Below are 20,451 nucleotides of genomic sequence, written 5' to 3' on the forward strand. Positions count from 1 at the left end.
TTCTTGAAAAAATAAAAGTGCATGTTAGGACTGGGTAAATACCATAATCAAACATTGTGAGCTACAGTTATTGCTCCAAAATATTGCTAAGGCAGGCTTAAAATAGGTGTTTTTGATGGGAGATATTGACGTGTGTTCAACATATTCACTGTCCCCTAAGCTCCGTTGGGACAGATTCTGCCACTAAAAGGGGCACTATTGGGTTCACCATAGGTGTCAGGAGCATGCTTGCGGACTGGTCAAGTTTGAATTATCTGTCGAAGGCCAATTTCAGGATTGAAATAATGAAAGTTTGGTTGGTGCCATATAAATACATGGGAGCTGGCTGAGACATTCAGTCAGGATCGAATTAAACGAAGAATATAATTAACCAAACTTTAAGTAACGGAGGTTTACTGTATATGCTTATACTGAGTATCAGATATAATGGTATTTTTGTGTTGAATGTGAATTCGTTATAGCTAAGTTTGACTGCATTTGGGTTTATATTACAGTAGACCTATGCAAATGACAATAATCAAGAGCAATCACTTTGGGAAAAGCATCGAGTGTTTTATTTTACAGCAGTGAACAAACTGACGTTAATGCGTACTGCTTCAAAGATCATCGCCTGCTTATTAGTCATTAATGCAATTTCTGCTGCCTTCTCTATCAAAACAGAGCAACTGATACAAAAAAACTTACTCTGCGCGGATGCTTGAACCACAGGAACGGTACATTTTCCATTGGTTCCTGTTGAGACGTATTCATTGGCATTCGATCCTTAAAAGGGGTCGCGTTCCCGGCAGCGTGTACCTTCCCTCTGTCCTTCATTATCTGCGACAATGAGGACTTCCAAATATGAAACTCTGGTGCACCTCACGCCTTTCACGAGGTTCATTTTTGTAGCCAGTGTGAGCCTCTTACTGTACTCCCGCTCCTTGACTGACATTGCCAGGGGGCACAAAACATGAAAACTAATCGTGAACAGCGCATAGCAGCCATTGGTACAGCAATACCGGAGCTGCCCGACGGGTTCAATTTCCTTGGCTGTCTATAGCGTGCATCACCATTTTACATGCTTGTTGGACTGTTATGTTTTTGTAGGCGGTATAATGCTGGTAAACAGCCCATGAAGTACGTGGATCCTTGGATGATCACCAGGGGTGCGCAAACATTCGAATATTATCAAATATTATATTTTTTAATATTAGTATTGAATTCAAAAACTAGGCATTCAAAAATTTTCGTATATTCGGTTGGATATGAATATTCAAAACAAATCGAATATATTGCTGGCTGTGCAGGAGCAAACATGGCTTTTAGTGTTTATTTCCGTCTAATTTTAGAAAGTGTATCTGATTTTGTGCTGAATTTTGCTATAACTTCATGCTGCTGGTGAAATATCGCCTGTAAAACACGCTTAGCCACTAGACGTTGAAGCTTTGCAGAAAAGCCGAGGGAAAGCAAGCTTCTCAATAGCAAGGGGCACAGTTAGTGCACAGCGAAGGTGATTGATTGACAGCAAATGCAATGATTGATGGAGGGTCTAATGCCTCTGAGTTTGTGGGAAATTGATGTGGTATAATAAGGCAAAGGTTGGCGGGAACAGGCAGCTAGCGGAAATTTATCAATTTTCCAAAGCTAACATGAGCCAAACATACAATGTTTTAGGATAACGACTTACTAGTTTAATTTTTTTACCAATGGCAATGTAATTGCAATCTTCCAACATCATGTTAAGATAAACAAACTTGCTAATAAATGCATGTAGATCATCCTTCGATTTTCGATGCTAAGTTATCATATTTGATTCGCATTCGAATATTTTGATATTTGCACACCCCTAATGATCACTTTCGAAGATGCTACTACAGTGAAAGCTCGATATAACGAACCGCGATTTAACCAAATTCACGATGTAATGAACTATTTTTGCTTCCCGCTCTTAGTTCCATTGAAAACTGTGCATTCTCTTTTGCAATTTAACCCTTTCGCTGTCGGACGTTTCTGGCCGTGACGCACCCCCAGTGTCGGCTTGGTTTCAGGGAACGAGCATAACGGGGAATGAACATAGCAATTTATTTTTGATTATAATTGGTATACAAATAACATAGTCAATGCAATATGCACATTTCAGTGTTCTGCAGCTGTTGTTAGTAAACATCATCATCATCATCAGCCTGACTATAAAATCCGTTCAACATCCGAATCTGACGATGCGGAACCCTCTTCCTCTCATGAGACTTTGTCCGAGTCCGAATCCGAGCTCGGCTCGTATTCTGAATCGGAATTCAGCCACCGCTCCCATGAGCAGACGAAGGTCCCGCGCGCCGAGCCATCCGAAAGTAACCGCGCGCAGGGAGGATGCGCTTTCAGTCGCCCGCGCAACGGAGAGAAATGGGACGTTGCGCGATCAAGAAGACAGAGGGAGATGGAAAAAGGCTAAACAAAGTTCGAAGGGCTTTACGTTTACTGCTGCAAGTCGGAAGCGAGGGTGCGGCGAGAGAGCGAAAGCAGCAATCGAGTCACCCTTTTTGGAGAGGCAACGGCATGCGCCTGAACTTGACGCGCCGTAGCAGGCACACCAACAGAAGAAAAATAAAAACCTTCAAACCAGCGGAGATTACAGAACAACCCTTGAACCCATAACCACACGCGCGCGACGCATGATCCAGCGAACGCGAAGCCACCGCGCCACTCAGCAAAGAGAAAGTGGGGAGTGGCAGTCGCACCGTACTCTTCAATACATGGGTTAACACAGGTCGGGGAGAATATACGAACTTGTAGAAAGAGTCAACAGATAACGTGGCCAATCCAGGAGCGCCTGCTTTGCGCTCAGGCGCGAAATTTTGAACGCACGATAGAGAACGTACCGGTACATCAGTGACACCGTGGGGGGAAAGCGCGATGACATACCGGTACGTCCGTGACAGCGAAAGGGTTAATGAAGTGATTTCGTGACACGGTTTCGATTTAATGAAGTTTTCAGCCATTTCAAACATGTACTTGGAGCCTGTATGACTGGTATACCTAGCAAAAACCATAAAATGTCAGCCGAGGACAAAGTTATTTGCAAGCATCCTTCTGCATGAAACCTTGCTTCGCGTAGTTCTCTTTGCTATTGCCATCAATGCTTTGCCTTTCTCGCGAAATTGTGACATTCTTTTTTTTTCCTCGGGGCAAATATTTGTATCTTTTTGTACTTTTGCATTTAGTTTGAGTGTGCTGTTTGATGATGGCTGCAGGCACTAAGCACGGTCGGCCATGGCGCTCAAGATTTACAGCATCGCGCGATGCAACGTGCTAATCGTGGACGCCGTGAGCCACGCCCATGCATTGCTCTCGGCACAATCTACACTGCATTCGCTGGCACTCATAACCAGATTATTACGGCCCAACATTTCTGGAATTTATTTATATAAACAATTACTGACAAGATACTATCCAAATGGAATTTTCTGGGAATTTTCGAAATGATTTCAAAAGCAGCCACAGGTCGGTCATGCTGCAAGAACCTCGGCTGGCAGCCCAGCCCACCACCCACCTCTTGAGCGATGGGATGCCCGTGGGTGAAGGCTCTGCCAGCAGGGCCTTGAGGGCTCCTTCGACCGAGGTGAACGTCTCCTGGGGCTTGCCCAGCGCTGTTCGCAGCTTCTGCTGCACGCACGTCTGCGCACACTCCCACAGGGCCCAGCACCAGAGGGCGCCTGCATGACGACCCGATGCCAGGCCTGCTGGCGCCAGGCGCTCCAGGCGGAGCTGCGCAGGACAGAGTGAGACGCGATTTCACACACTAAGCTTTATTTATAAAGGGACGCTAAAGGGAAGCACCAAGTCTACTCCCAGATTCATAAGCTATACCTTCAAAACTATTTTCGTTAATTTCACAGTAAAAGGCTGATCACTAGAGGAGAAGGTGTAGGTCAAAATTCCATTTCTTTTTTTTTTTTCACACAGAAATCCTGGAACCGACATGTAAATGTGACATCACAAATTGCTTAGGCTGTTGTGACTCGGTAATCCGTTCTTGGAACATGCCCATGTTCAGTGTCTGGCTCTTTTTGGACGCAATGCAGTCCATCTGTACCAACAAGAATTTAACTAGGCCTGAGCAGGCGCCGTCAAAATCTGCGATGTCAAGGTGAGCTGGTGCACAAACTTCAACAGGGCAATGCCACTTGTCTTGCATTTTTATGTTGTCTCTGACCTATGGCGCCTACTCTCACGGTAACAGTGGCCCTTCTTAGTATTGTACAAGGTTAATTTATAAATGCGGCCCAAACTATTTTTTTTTCTTCATCAGTGTCACTTTAACGTGCACTAAATCTCAAAAGTACGCAGCCATTTTTGCTCCCATGAAATAGATTGCTGAGAACTGAACCTGTCACCTCACACACAACAGCAGAACACGATTCACACTGAGCCATCAGAGCAGCTGTCAGTAGCTTATTTAAACAACAATTAGTCTGGCCAATCAGTCTGGCCTTCCATAGGACAGGGGAAAGTAACAGATGACACCCTAATTGCGTATTTTTTGCAGCTCACATGAACATCCACGAGACATCGGCAATTACCAACCCAGCGGCCCCATGGATAACAGCAGTGGCTAGCCTACCTCGCAGGCATCAATGTTGCCCCCACCAGGTGGCGGTAGCAGCAAGGCGGACATGACCGTGCGGAAACCCTGCACGGTCAGGGTGGTGCCAGGAGCAGACAAGATGGCCGTGCGCTGCAATGCCTGCTCCTGCAGCTCCGGTGAACTTAGCAGCGCCTCACTGCAAAGCGGAATGAGACTTTGTAGCCTACAACAGACTTCGCTAATGTACCTCTACCAAGCAATGCCCGACACCTAAGGCAGACACAGATCATATCCCTGATTCCATCTCTTCGTTGTAACTTGTCTTGAGATTTCAATTGGAACCCTTTTGGCAAGAAAAATTCAGTGTATAATATGAATGCTTGCCTAAGCAGGGGAAAGAAAAAGAAAAGAAAAAAAAAAGGAACACAGAAGTAATCTTGACATTACATGGCACCATGTGTCTCTTGTGATTAGGGGATTCCGTAATGTTAACCTGGTTTTTTTTTTCCCCAAATACTGATGACCGAATACACCTTACGTCAAAATTAGACAGAAGAGGCACTATAAGTGGACCAGCTGTTTAATTACCATAAAAAAGAAAAGCGCTAAACACGCATAAATTTCACTTGTATGCCGAAACTAAAGAAAATGAAATGCACAAGAAAACACGAGCCACAGCCAAACAAGAACTGCAGTTAGACCTCGATATAACACAGCGGATAAATTCTGTAATGTAGTTCCTTATGTCAAAATTTCATTATATTGTAATTCGACCTTTTATGCAATTAAGAACAGACACTGATGAATTTTTCTTATGCAGAAGGGGCAACAAACGTTTTCAAATCATTGGACAATCGGAAAAAGCAAATTTCAATCAGAAAAACTCATTATTTTGTTGAATTTTAGAAATGGTGACGAAAGATACAGTTGCATGCCATGTCTATGGTATCTGCTAATCAGCGGTACACAGCAAAGCCAGCCATGTTTTTGCATCCACTCCACCTCTGCAGCTGATACTGTTGCCCACAGCGGGACGACGCTACTATGAAAAGTGCCAGCAGCAGGAAGCAAACGCTCCAACGTGTCTCTGAAACTCAAGATTGAACAACCTCCAGAACTTAATGCACAGGAGACAGAGTGCGTAAATCTACGCCATAATGGCCCACCCGCCCTTGGCACATGCAGCATGTTACCTTTAAATCGGGGTGCGTGGTCTGTGTAAGCACCCAGTCATGCTGACAAGCCATGCGCTGTGACAACCGCGCTAAAGAAGGAGATGCGTGCCAACAATTGTACACTGATGAACAAATTCTCAACTCTGCTATTTTGCACTCATCAGACCTACCTACAGTTGGCTCAACCTGCACGAGGACACCTGTCGGAGGCAGTTGGCACCGGCGAGCACCCCTTCAATGCTAGTCAAACTGGGGCTGGTATAACGTAGCAATTCTTTCTGCTCCATTCTATGCCACTCTTATCATCCACCATTATGCTGATTGTCACAGATAACACGGGCAAAGTGCCATTCTAACCTAGGACAAAGCACAGAAAGTAGCCTTGTGTGAATAAAACTTTTTTTTGGTTCGAGGCAAAGTCAAAGCAAATAAGTGCCGAATAATTTTGTTCTTGGATATGCAAGGTACTTTAAAGTAGCCAGATGTTGACGAATATAAGAAAAGTTGTTTCTTTGTTGCAAATAGGAAACAGGTTAATATCTCATGCCAGTTTACTTCAAACTGCCATTATTCAGATATCTTCATGAAAAATGAAAGTTGACATTTCTCACAACTCCAGCAGCATAGAAAAAAATATTTACAAGCTCCTGATCACTGTTTTGCTGCAGTCTACTTAAAATGTTGTGGAGATTGAGGCCGAAGAGAGCATTTCGCGTTTGCCCATCACGCATTGTCGCAATGCTGTGAAATGTGACCTTGACTGCATGATGTCGGCAGGTGTGTTGCGCAAATTCAATTTGATGCTTTCCATCTACACAAGAGTTCAAGCCGTTTTGCTCTGCATGCACACAGACGAAATAAAAATACAAAATTTTACCAGTAAAATCAGGCTGGGAGTTACATACGAAATTGGACATGAGGTGTGGCTTCACGGCAACGCGAATTTTCGCCTCAAAGTGTGATTTCACGGAAGCGCAAGGTGCACTGCCGTGAAGCCACTTCTAGAGCAAGGGTCCCCGCTATCAGCGTCGCGAAAGCAGTGGACAACAAAGCAGCTGGCTGAAGACATGACGTGGACAATTGGTGCATCCGCAAATGCAGACTGTTTATTTCAAATATTTGACCGCTGTAAACAGTTACAGTCGAACCTCGATATATCGAACAGCGCGGTGATCGCAAAATAGTTCGATATAGCCAGAATTCGATATATAAAATCACGTAGAAAACGCGTCAAAAACTAGCACAAATCAATCAATGAACCAATCGTGGCGCAATAGATACTCACATGAAGCTTCAAACAAAGTATTTATTTTGTTCGCTGAAAGTACTGAAGCAGCGTAGCCTACTTCATATTGGCAACCGCGTGCTTGACCACGGCGTCCTCAACATAGTCCAAACGGTCCAGAAGAGACTGTCCAGTGCCTTCTATTGCGCCGCAGTAGCGGCGTACAATGGCCAAAGCAGCTACAGCCTCAGTTGCAGTCGGGAGCGGGGCAACATCAGCTCTTGCTGGATCAGCCTCGGCAGCGTCTTCGTTTGGCCGCTCAGCAGTCACTTCTGCCGCGATCTCACGTCTGTTAGGGCCGATTTACGCTCGAGCCGCCCATTGCCGCAAGCCGCACCGCACGCTTGCGGTCACGCGAAAAATTGCACGTATCCAGCACTTGTGCACAAATTACCGTTTACACTGTGTGCACAGTGTATACCTTACACATCGTAAACCGAAAGCGCGCACGGCGGGGGCAAGCCCCGCCGTGCGCGCGTAATCGAGGCGGCTTGCCCCGTCGTGCGCGCGTGATCGAGGCGGCCGTGCTGACTCCAAGCCGCCGCGTGTGTACGCCGCTACGTTCAAATGGCACCCTCGGCGCAACCGATGTGGGCAGCTGTCGTACGCAGCCGTCCGGAATAGGGTGCCACCCTAGTCCGGAAAGTCCGGAACGCCCATCGCGCCGCCGCTATCTTCGAGAGTGTTGCGGGAAAGCTCGCCTCCTGTCAACAGAGCGCACTTGGTCTGGGGCGGCGGAGTTCGATATATCCATTTTACATCCGGCCCCGTTCGAAATAAAAAATTAAAAATGCATGCGATTTTCCACGTGATATAGAAAGTGTTCGATATACGCAATAATTTGATATAGCCGTGTTCGATATATCGAGGTTTGACTGTATTTCAGCAGGTTAGACACACAAGCTTGCTTCTTTCCAGGGTGTGCGGGTGCAGCTTTCATGCGGAAAAGTATGCTTATTCATTCGCTTTGAATAGTTCAAAAATATCAAATATTCCCACAAGCCTAGTAAATATAGATGACACTGGCATAGAATCGTTACCTTATCCCAGCCTGAAACACGTCAAAAGGCATTTCTACTTACAAAACAGGAAGAGCGACTGACTCCTATTTTCAATGTAACAGTGAATAAAATTCCCTTGCCACAATTTCTTTGTCATGCTGTCAAATGAAATTTGTTTGATTTTCCAACAAGTACGAATTTTTGATTAAAGAGAGCAAGATCTTTGCTGTGCAATACATCATTCTCCTTTCATAACCAGTCCCCCTACCCCCTTAACTTGAACAAGACTTTCATTTGTGCTTTAACTATATTAGTCGAAACCTGCGATAAAATCCTGTGACAAAGAAATTATCACGATGAAATATTTTCATATCCCCAGCGAACGCTCGTAGGATTGTGTGCATTTCGTATCTATCGACAACAAAACGTTGCTGAACTGCAGTCCCACATCAAGGAAATTTGTCGAAACACAACCCTGCATATTACCTACTCACGCAAGGCTAGCACACTTCAAATGTACTCAAATGCATTTGCTTTGCGCTTAAATTGCCCAAAATGGCACCACATTATGCTTGCGTGGGCGCCGCCATTTTTGTTTACAAAAACGACCAAGCACCAGAAGCAATTGTTTGCTTTGGAAACACGTCATGGCCACCATCCTGTTTGTTGATCAGCCGTTTGAAGTGGCACACATGTTTCTACCAACATGCGATGACGGTTTTTGCACACCTAGCACAGTTCATAGTGTGCAGTTCAGTGAGAAAAGTGCAGCAAAAACAAAAAAATCCACATCAGACAGAAATGAATTTGTTTATGGCACTCAAAATGGCAGCCGCAGCATGGACTGCCGCGCGTCCAGCCATGCTTGAGCGTCCAAGAATATGCGTCCCTTGCTTCAAGAACATTGGTTTCGGTGCCACCCAACAAGCATCACATGCACCACTTTTCTGCCAACTTGGGTCATTGGGAGTGGGTAGTCCGTGGTCTAATGGGTAGTGCATCAGGCTGCTGTGCTGATAGAACAGGGTTTGAAACCAACCACCGGACCAACTTGGGTCACTGGGTAAGTGGCACCAGGTATGTTCCGCTGCTCAGTGAACCTTTTTTATGCTAACTTGGAGCACTAGGTATGTTACACTGCTCTTCTGCAAAAGTGACACCTATTTGGATCACTGGGTATGCGAAATTTGCTTTGAGGTGCGTCTTCACAGCAGTGCAAAAAATGTTGCCTTAGTGTGGCTTCACAGCAGCGCATGCTGTTGTAAAGCCACATCGTAAGGCGAAATTCACACTGCCATGAAGTAACACCTCAAGGTGAAAGTGTACAATGTGCACCGATTATTCAGTATTTCTGGCAATCCCCACCGAATTCGAATAATTTGTCAACTACTGTATGTCGCCTTATATTAGTGCGCATACTTAAATTCGTCTTGGGTTTCTCAGCTGCAACCTTGATGTGTAGTTGTAGCTGACTTACAATTAGCGGTGTATAAATATCAAAATTTTCTAATATAAATCTAATATGAATACAATCAACGTCCGATTTTTCGGACTCCCTAGAGGCCATGAAGACGTCCGAAAAATTGGGCAGCCCAAAAATATGAATGCATGCCCTTTACTGCCCTCAAAGGCGCAAGTCTCCACAGGCACGTCCGAAATAACTCCGAAGGCCTGCCAGTACACTTATTAGGCATATTGGTGCTTGTACTGTGACAAGAAACGGGCGTATAATTAAGGAATACAGTTAAACCTCGATGTAACGAACTTCAATAGAATGAAATTCTCGATATAAAGAAGTATAACATTTCATAACCTTTTGTCCATGGAACGCCATGTATTTAGAACTTCAATACAAAGAAGTGTGTTTGTATGCCATTTCAATATACGGAAATTTCACTGCCGCCGCGAAGGAATGCCGAGACAATAAATGGAAACTTCCACGGATGCAGATGGTCAAATGATTGAATTACAAGCAGCTGCTTGCAAATGCACTTCTCAAATCATGTGCTGCGTGACAAGAGCAACTGCCAAAGTGGAGCCGCATCATGTTCCATATAAAGTACAAGCGTGATAAGATTCTATTGCGCCCCACGCACTGTGTGCTTTAGGTGCGAGGGTGAGAGAAGAAAGATGCTGGCTTCAGGAGTTCCAGCTTCATGAGTGCCGCCTTCCCGCACGAGCAAAGGGAAAGAGGAGGAGGGGAGTGAGCTTGTGGCAACGCTATCAAGTGCATGTGAGGGGATGTGGCAGAGTTGGGGGTAAGTTGGCGCATGTCTCAGACGTGACTGCGCATGGCTGTAGGCGTGGGCATACGCAGCCGCGCACCCTACTTTAGAGGTAATCTGCCGTGTATGCAAAGAGTGGGCGTGCCGAGATAATGTGACGCAATGTAAGCTGTCTTCCCACGCATTTAGTATTGGAGGTTGCATAATCTCGAGTTTCGGTGACCCATTGGAGCGAGAGGCAGACGAATCATTCACTCTACTCTGCCGGCACTTTTCCTGATAGTGTCATCACAGTGCAGGCAACGCTATCAGCCGCAGGGGCGGAGAGCATGTGAAAGCGTGGCTGGCTTCGCTCAATTCGTCGATGTACGTGGCATGAAACATATTGTACGTGGCGAGATATTGTCGATGTACGTGGCATGAAACCGTATCATTTGTCGCCAACTCCAAAATTTATCAAAATTAATTTTCTTATTCAAGCTTGACTTTTTCGATTGCCTGATAATTCATAAAATTCTGCAGGCCCTTTTCGTGCAAGAAAAATTGATCAGTGACTGTACTTATATGCAAATAAAGGTAGAATTTCAATAGAACGAAATTTCAATATAATGAAGCCAGAAGCAGAATGAAGCAAATTGCTGATTTTACCGACTTCGTTATATCAAGATTTAACTCTATTACTTTGGTGCTCAGCACCGGACGCGTCATTGTCTACGGGCAACAGCGTGTGCTGGATAAACGCTGCTGCTCCGTGTCTAGTGCCGAGTTACGCAAAATGTCGCAAGAGTGATCTTATTTCTGAAAGCAATCGACCGAGAACGTACCTCCACAGCAGTTTCGCCACAGCTGATCGACGTATGGGGCACACTTTGTGCTGTTGGCAACACGGTTCTATAGCCTCAAGTAAGGCTTGCCAAAGCAGGCTAACCAAATTTCGACAGTACAGTTTGGCTGTGTGACGCATTACGTATCTGTGCTTCTTCAAATTCTTGCAAAATTCTTGCAATAGCGAATTTTTTTTGTATTCCCCACCATTTTCTTTAGTGTGAGGTTCAATTGTATTCATATCTGAATATATTCCAAAAATGTCCCATTAGTTTTGCTATTACGAGTACATTACAAAAATGCTATTAGTTTCTATTGAAAAATTTGATTTGCATAGCTACATCTATTTTTTTGTGGTCTCGAAATTAGGGCACATTTAACAATAATGAACCCTTATGTAAGCAATGTCAAGATGTTGTACCAGAGTCTGGTAAGCTACAGGCATAGCATATGCTATCTTTCAGATGAAATTGACCCAGTATATACAAGGATGGGTGAGCAATTGGCCAGAAAACATAGGAAGTGCAAAACACACAGAACTTCTTTCGTGATTATAGAGGACGTCGCAGGTTGAGTACGAAACCCAATCGCTACCCACCCTCATACCGCTACAGGCAGAACTTGAGAGAACAACAAACCTTGTGAGGAGGTCAACAGGCAGCAGGGTCATGAGGGCGATGAACTTTGACCTTTCGGATGGTACAGCACTGCCAGCCTTCACCACACACAGGTTGTAGCATCTGCACACGAAATCATCAATTCATATGGAAAACCATGCAAGCAGAATGATAGCCCATAAATACCCTATGTTGTGGCACGCACGAATTTCATTTTTCCAAAACAAGAATCCCAAATTAGGTGAGCTGACCCCACTACATAAGGATTGAGTATGCAAAGGCAGTAAACTGATTTCATCACATTCAGAGCATATGCACAGGGGTCCTGCTAGCGCCATGATGACAGCCGTCGACGTCACTTTCCCGCTGTGCTTGGCTTCACGGCAGCATTGAGGGGAATGCCCAGGACAATGCCATTTGTGGATTTTTCCAGTCAATTCCAGTGAAGTTAGGGAGTTCTCGTCTCAACTCCTACGAGAGAAGCTTTTTATTCTCTGTAGAAACGACGTACAGCATGAAAGACAAGGTCTGGGAGAGACGACGCGCACCGCGCCCTCGTTTTTATTCTCATCTCCCGGCCTTTTAATCTTGAAGGTTCGGCGGGTTTATTATTGTGTTGACAGGATGAAAGCTTGCGCACATGTCCCACCAACACTTGTTAGTTCACTACTACCCCTCCGCCAACGCACCGGCTCCCACATATCCCTGTGACTCCGGGCACCATCTTTCAGCTTATCAACAACTAGCAAAGGCCTTCGCTTGCGATCCTTGTCGCCACTCCACGGCCCTTACAGTGCAACGTAGTTACCCTTTAAAGCCCACTAAAGACTACCGCTACTGACATGCTTTGCGGTAGCAGTGACATGCTGAAACTCGTTGGGAAATCTATTAGAGCTCACCGTCGAGCTGCAATGCTTTAACATCGACTTCAGCTACAAATTGACTCGGGAGCCTCTTTCTAGTCACATTACTGAAGCCAAAGACCTCAGGGCGCCATTTTGCATCTCGTGCAAGGTGTGCGATATTATGGAAGTGCACTAGGTGCATCCAGCAATCAAAACGCCTCCGCAAGCACGCCTTCACTCAAACAAAGGGCAATGTCATTCTCTAAAGAGGAAAATCTCACAATGATGAGAAGCTTCAGTGCCTAGGAAAACAGCAACCACACACGCGAAGGGTGCCACTTCAGACAGCGTGCCTCTGTGCATAAATGAACAATGTGCGGCAAAGGCAACTAGCCTACACTATCTTCCAACGTATTTGCGCTGTTTGACGATTCGTCGGTTGGCCGGCTTTTAATAAACGCCGACATCAATGAGAGGAACAGGACAACATTGACATTGGGAGCAAGAAAGCTTGGGATTTTCTGCACGAAGTAACGGTGAAGGCAGAAATGCATTTCCGAATGCCTTCCTTTCTTGCCCATTTTCGTGGGTCGACTGACATTTGAAGTTGACTCACATGCAGCAATACACGGGAGTCGCACAATGCTTTCAGGATTGACAACCGCTGCCGCCATGCAATGCCTACATACCTCTGCAGAATGTCTCTGGGAAGCAGGGTGCTGACAGTGTCCACAACCCGCTGAAGGATTTGGCAAGCCCTCAAGGTTGCCTCGGTGTCATTGCTGTAGCCTGCAGAAGGAAAAAGAATAATAAGAAACGTACTGCAGATGCGAGTTGCGAGATTCAGTGACCTTTAAAAACACCGAGGCACAGAGGCTGCTGTCAACCACCGTATTTAACTCTATTCTACTACAGACTTCCTTGAGGAAAAATTCATTAAAGTTCAAAACATACGTTAGAAACAAGCACGAAACCAAAACTTCAATAGGTGGTGTCCAAGTCCTAATCCCCTTATCTCGAATCTTCTAACCTTGAAGGTTGCGCTTTGCTGTACTGCAGATGTCGAAAGCTTCTGCGAGCATGAGAAGTTTGTTATCACTCGACTCCTGTCACTGATAACACTGATAACACTGCCGTGGCTACTAAAAATTGCTGCCAACCAATTCAATCCCAACTGCTACCTCCCTCTCTTATGAAAATCTGGTGAGGGCAACATCAAGGGTATTGCATTTTGCACTTTTCAAGGTTCGACAGTAGAATCGAGGCCACTGCACTTTCCATTTGCAGCCACGAAAAATTGGGCGCTTGTTACAATCGAATAAATACAGTATTCAATCAGACTACCCTTAGATGGGAAAAGGGTACCCACCGCAGTCGATGGTAGCATCGACGAGTCCCAGGAACTCGGTCGAATGTGCCAGGTGGGGCATGTGGAGCTGCAGGCATTCGACCAGCTGCAGGGACCAGTGCTGGCACAGGCGCCTGGTTGCGGCAACGCATGGAGGAGAGAAGGACAAATACAGCGAAACTTCGTTAATTCAAACTCCAAAGGGACTGGAAAATTAACTGAATAAAACACGGAGATCCAGCTACAGCCTCTCTAAATATTGCGATCGATCATGTGCATGGTACGGCATGCAGCACTGTCGCCAATGGCTGATTCGGACTTGGAAGGGACCGCTGTAATGTCCAAGCACATTGAACTCGCCAGAAAATAGGTGTACAGTCGCAGACCGATTTTTCGGACTCCAAAACGAAAATTCGGACATGCTCGATCATTCAGTCTGCTTGGCGGCACCGCCATTCTCCCCATAGACCATAATGCATAACAACTGCCGAAAGTTCGGACACCTTGCAACCTCTTGTCTGATTTTTCGGACACGCCTTGAGCCAACTCGATCGAGAGCACCCTGCACCGACTCTGACCGGTGCATGGTTCGACTTCCTGAACGATATTTTTGTTTTGAACAGAGCCTCCTTGCTGCCACACGAAGTGGCGCTACTGCAAATCCCCACTCAGCATCATCGCTTCTGCCTCGTTCGACAGAGTGGCTACAGCAGTTCCGGGCTCAGCTTAGTAAGCCATGTAAAGGCAATCCAGCAGCTGATTTGTTTCTTCGTGCACGACGCTGCGAGTAGGCCACATTTTTCGTTTGCGCGACTGGTGTCCGCGTGATGGCGTGGTGGTGTTTGCTTTGTGTGCTGTGTCGAGGTTCCAGTGATCCAACGCGGCATACGGAAACATCGCGTCAAGTGTCTAATGGCGCGGACAGTGCCTGTGCAGACTGTGCTGGGGAATGCCAGCAAGCGGCTGCCGGGAGGCCTAGGATTTGTCGCCTTCCGATGTGCTCCCTACTGACGCCAAAAAATGTTCTGCCGAGACTTGCGCAGTGGTTGCATTGCAATTCCGGACACCGTCTCATTTGACAGTTTCACAGGTACACTGTTGTACTGACATGTGCACAACTCGACGACGCCGAGATATTTCGTCAAGTTTCTGCTGCACTGCCACACGATGACTCCGAGTCGGAAGATGACGCACCGTGTGCTACGCTGCCGTCGCATGCGGAGCGTGTACAAGCAGTGACTGTGGTTTCAGCCGCCTATAGTGACCGTACGACCATCTCAGAGATTCAGGCTTATCTGATTGCGCGTAAACGGAACAGCGTGCAACTGCGCATTCACGATTTCTTCAAGCCTACTGCCAAGCCCGAATAAGTGCGTGGAAATAAAGGATTTCTTTTATTTTTTTTGCTTAATCTGCTTTTTCGGACACCTGTTTATTCGGACATTTCAGCAGTCCCCGTGAGGTCCGAATAAAAGGTCGGCGGCTGTATTTATTCCACGAGCCGCAAGAAAAGCTGCTCAACACATTTCTGCGTGTACATATGCCTGTGTGCGACCCGGTCAGTCTGCATTTCGACAATCGTCATGCTGTCGCTACAGACAGATTAAAGTGCAATCGATGCATGAAGCAAATCTCTATCTTCTGCAGGATGCGTTCAGATAAATTCGGCTGGGCATCTCCAGTGACCACTTTTAATTTCAATTAAAAATTTTGTTTAGCTGCCCGAGTGCTAAGGACAACAAAATCAATCTTAATTTTGTGATAAAAAAAATTTGTCTTCAGGAAAAAATGTAGAAGTGTCCAGTCAGTCACAAGTACTCGATTGCATATTTTGCAGAACCCTCAGTTTGGTTATAGCTCCCAAAAAACAAGTGTTGTGGCTACAGTTTTAAAAATATCTATTGACACACTATGGGTCAATAGTATTGCTTCTAATTACCATAGAGTATGATCACTATGATCTGTAGAAAAAGAAGATTGAAAACAGAACACTGCACAATATTGGGCGAATTAAGATTTTTTTTATCTGGAGCTAAAGAACACTATTTTTTCAAATTTGGTCAGGCTGTTGCCACAAATACTAATATTTGAGGGAAATATCTTTGTCGTCGGCACTAAAACACCACGAGAAGCGCTGAAGTTTGGGAATGTTAGTAAATTAGCAGCAATTTAACCGTATGTAATTCCTTAAAAAAGATCACCTTTGATTTTCTTTAAAATTTATCAAATTATGTCTACTGTCTTGAACTAATGCAACCTGGAACAACGTGTTGCATTATTTGTTTAGTTTCTAAATAAAAAAAAAAGCAAGAAATGTGACTAAACAAACGGTACTACCACAGCAAGATACTATGCGGTCCGGGCCTGCTCGTTGTCGCAGGTTCCTTTCCTTTACAACATGAAAATGCTTCAGTGTAGTTCAGATGGCGTGGACAGACAAAACAGAAAATTTCTGTGTGAAACTGCAAAGTCCATGCGTAGGCACAGCCACAGAATGGTGGGGCATTTTCACATGGTTTAGAGCTCTTGCTCTTGACATCAGGTCTGCGAGTGCGTATCCCGAGTGCGGGCTGATAATAAATAGAGGGGAGAGGGTGCAAGAACAATATTCTTAACCGAATGCAAGATCGTAACTTCGTCAACGAGGGAGCGCGCAGCGGAACTGCAGTGTACCTCACTGACCCATCCCTACACTGGACCGCGCATTGCAAACGGAAACGAGGAAGGAATAGTCTATGCAATACTGTTACAAAGCAAGGTGCACTAGCTCAAAGTGACACTGAATCCGGCCATGTGACAGACATTTAAGACACACTTCGTCGCTGCTTTCACAGACCACGTCCCTGAACAAGGAACCGAGAGCAATGGCACGGCAGACGCTTACCTGACGTCGTCGGGCACAGTGGTCGAGGTGAGAACGCTGGCGAGGAGGGTGAGTATTCGCGAGAGGTACACGCTCCGCGGCACACCCAGGTCGTCACCGTGGATCAGGAGGGTGCTGGACGATATGAAGTGGCCGTGCCTGCACACACAAAGCTTAGAAAATTCAGTTTCCTGCGAGGTGTAGAGCGGGCACCCGCAAACCCGCTAAGACGTTACGAAAAAGTACACGAATAAGGTGAACCGACAGGCTCTTGGACCTCCTTACTCCTCTCCCTCAATGCACAGAGAGAGGGCCTTGGCAGCACTGGTCAACACACCTAGGCCTAAATCTAGCACACACCTATAAATACCAAAGAAAGTGGATGGGTGGATAGCCACCACCGCAGCTCAATTAGTAAGTGCATCACACACATCATGCAGATGTGGGTACAGCTGCCACCTGCAGCAAGTTGTCCACTTTCACTTTTTTTACCTTATCATTTAAACATATCAATTAAAAAAACAACAACAATGAACTTCCCCTATGCTTTCGCTGGCTTTATCGTATGTTGGTGTCCCGTGGGAATAACTACGAGTGTGATGTTCACGGAGCTGTCTTCTGGGACGACGCACCTTTTGGTAACCCATGCCACGAGTGCAGCTCGAAATTCGCAACCGGTGGGAACAAAGACACCAAGCGGGAACAGCAAAGCCAGAACAGGGTGTGAGGAAAGGAGCAAACTCTCAAGCTTTGCAGCTTTTTTCTTCCTGGCGGACATTACCTCTGGCTATGAGAGTGCAGCAGGTACAGCATGGCATACTGGGTGCTGGGCGACCCGTGCCAGCCATCACTGATGGGTGTCAGGTACTCGAGCAGGAGGTCGAAGAAGGCCGGCTTCAGGGCCCACATCTGGGAGTGGGGGAGGAAGCAACCCGAAGCTGAGGTCAAGGGTCTTGTGGACAAAACACACCCTCAGAAACTCAGTGCGATCTTTCAGAAGGGATGATGAAAGACCCTTCACTAGGACTGCAGCTTGTGTTTGCAATGGTTTCACTTAGCTCAATCTGGTTCGGAGATGACATTTGCGCCAAGTAAAAAAGTGAACCAAGTTATGCCATATACCAGACTTGATATAACGTTCACTATAACTTGATATAACGTCGAGGCTCAGCATAACAAAGATCGACATAACGAATTATCGCATATACCAAAATCTAAAATTGGTATGAACATGTTTTATTTCAATTAGTATTTTACTACTGAGAGCAAAAACGAATGTGCAAGATGTCCGATAACATCGGCAACAGCAAAGCGAATACAGTACTCTGCAAAAAAATTTAAATTAAATTACGGGGTTTTATACGCCAAAACCACGATCCGATTAGGAGGCACGCTGTAGTGGGGGGACTCCGGAAATTTGGACCGCCTGGGGTTCTTTAACGTGCACTTAAATCTAAGTACACGAGTGTTTTCGCAAATCGCCCCCATCGAAGTATTCTGGCAGAAAACATGTCATATACTCAGCAAGAGCAACTTGAAACAACCCATACACATTCGTGAATCTATGTGCATTTATAGTTCAACAGGTTGGCTTAGCTGGCCAGCAGCCTGCAAGCCAACATGCTGATCCCATGTGAGCACACCATCGCACGGTTGCATATATACAACAATGTGAGGCACATTAGTAATTCAGTATGGTTCACATGCCATATACAGGCCTGATAAGTGATCAGCAGGCCCCCAAAATCACCAGGAGGCCATTTGCTTGTCTGTTGTAGACATCAGCGTCTGCATTTCTTCCACAAGGACCTCCTTCAGCTGTCATAATGTCTAAGTACCTATAGCATTATGCTGCCGAGTAGGATCGTGCGAGTATTCTAAAGCCTTCCAATAATGAATCTAATGTCATCCTATTCGACGCAACCTTCTGTCGAACAGTCACTATTTGTCGATATCAATATTTTTAAAATATTCGGACATTTCAGAATCGGAATTACAGAATTGTTAACTGCGCTTGATCAAACATGGAACCAAAGCAAAAGTAGGATCAATTTCATCCCCGCAGCCATAGTTGGCATAAATCGTGCGAAGTTACATAGTGCAGCAGGCTACACCACTCAGGGAACCAGAATTCACCGGCTAAGAACCACAGTCATTCGCACTCTTCACAAAGTTATGGGTACGTGAACAAACTAAACCTTTGTTCCTAATGCTTTTTTTAACAAGCAAGGCTTCATAACGTGCAATGTAATGGCAGAAGCTTGCCAACATTATCAATACTAGGTCGTGAACATCGTTTTATAATAATGGCAAAAACAGCTGTCCATTATTGAATTCAATTCGATTCGCTTCTGGCACTATTTGATTCAGTCTCAAAAATTACTATTCGCACATCCTACTACCGAGCACTACGCCGTGTCCGCAGCAAGGTGTGGCATGTCTGCCTCCGGCCCTTAATTTCTGTGCCTTGTAGGTAGGGGCCGAGAGCCGAGTTCGACATTCCTGCCAGCTTCCTTTACAGCAAGTTTTTTACGTGCTGGCATGTTGTCTTCAATAATCATTAAACCTTTCTTGTCTCTCCAGAACAAAATAACAGTAACAGCTGGGAAGAAGGACTTCTAGAGTTTGTCACGTGTCATATGCCGAGCTGCGCACAAAAATTTTAAGGGGGACGAGTCAGGACTTTCAACCATTACCCCCCCCCCTCCCCCCCAGATCCACGCATGTGTATGCTCATAACAAAGATTCGATATATATACATAAAAAATAAAGCATCTTCATGTGTAATGCAACTTTGTTATAAAGAGGTTTGAGTGGACTGCACCGTTCCAGAAAAGGTACAATTTCCCTGCTAGCGTACTGCGCTCAGGCTCTCCCATTCCGAGGAGCACGTACGACGCAAGCTATGGAGCCTGGAGAGGCCAATGTTCCTCACCCCAATGATGGAGTGCCGGGCGTTGGCCACCTGGCTGAGAGAGCACAGGGGTGCCAGGGCCGTGGCCGCCATGCCCGTCGCGTCCAGGCTCTGCACCAGGCATCGGTAGGCCTCCTCCACGATGGCCACGCTCTTCAGCTTCAGCATGGCGTGCTGCACCGACAGCAGCTGCGCCTGCACCCGGGCCCGTGGGCTGCGACGCCAGCGGCTCTCGAAGGCCAGCGATACCAGCGGCAGTGGAATCTACAAAGTTCAGAGGCATTGCTCAAGATTATAGTTTGCTAAGCACTAAGGGTTCTGCAGGTGATGAGGATGTTCTTTTTAAGAACGTTTCTTGGGCAAGGGGTGAAGCGTTCTTTCCTGCAACCACGTAAGCCTTTTTTCTTTTTTTCTAGTTCGTAGCTTGTGCCCGTAAACATGCATAATATTCCAATCAATAAATATCTACTGGAAGTCAACACCTGCTGCACTATTAGACTTCTCTGTGCTTGCACGTCTGATCTTGCTGTGAAAATGCAACAGCCGTTACAAAGAGGACGTGAGAAGGTGTTCCCTAGTTCCAGGCGGCGTTGGTGCCAACAACAAGCAATGAACCCTGACCTGTGCACCCAAATGCTGCACGAGGGATCCAAGCAGGCGCAGCAGGGACAGGGTGTGTGCCTCGGAGAGCACCAGCTGCGCCTGCAGGTGCAGCAGGTCCACCAGGGACGAGGGACACTGACCCGTCAGGTTGCACAGCAGCACCACCGTCTGGTTGGCTGCGCAAACGCG

The 20,451-nt window shown here is 46.0% G+C and overlaps 1 protein-coding gene across 2 annotated transcripts in view; it reads right to left on the reverse strand.

Moving 5' to 3' along the window:
- Positions 1–20,451, reverse strand: part of nonC (serine/threonine-protein kinase Smg1) — a 130,767-nt gene that overhangs the window by 83,595 nt on the left and 26,721 nt on the right. For both annotated transcript variants that reach the window (XM_055069804.2, XM_055069803.2), the window contains 9 exons: positions 20,281–20,438; positions 19,681–19,923; positions 17,527–17,654; positions 16,767–16,904; positions 13,904–14,016; positions 13,224–13,323; positions 11,711–11,812; positions 4,598–4,757; positions 3,527–3,741 (listed from right to left, as the gene is read on the reverse strand). In XM_055069804.2, coding sequence (XP_054925779.1) covers positions 3,527–3,741; positions 4,598–4,757; positions 11,711–11,812; positions 13,224–13,323; positions 13,904–14,016; positions 16,767–16,904; positions 17,527–17,654; positions 19,681–19,923; positions 20,281–20,438 — 1,357 coding nt within the window. The remainder of the gene's footprint in view (positions 1–3,526; positions 3,742–4,597; positions 4,758–11,710; positions 11,813–13,223; positions 13,324–13,903; positions 14,017–16,766; positions 16,905–17,526; positions 17,655–19,680; positions 19,924–20,280; positions 20,439–20,451) is intronic.

This window comes from Dermacentor andersoni, chromosome 8 (assembly GCF_023375885.2).
Source record: "Dermacentor andersoni chromosome 8, qqDerAnde1_hic_scaffold, whole genome shotgun sequence".
In the NCBI taxonomy this organism is placed as follows: domain Eukaryota; kingdom Metazoa; phylum Arthropoda; class Arachnida; order Ixodida; family Ixodidae; genus Dermacentor; species Dermacentor andersoni.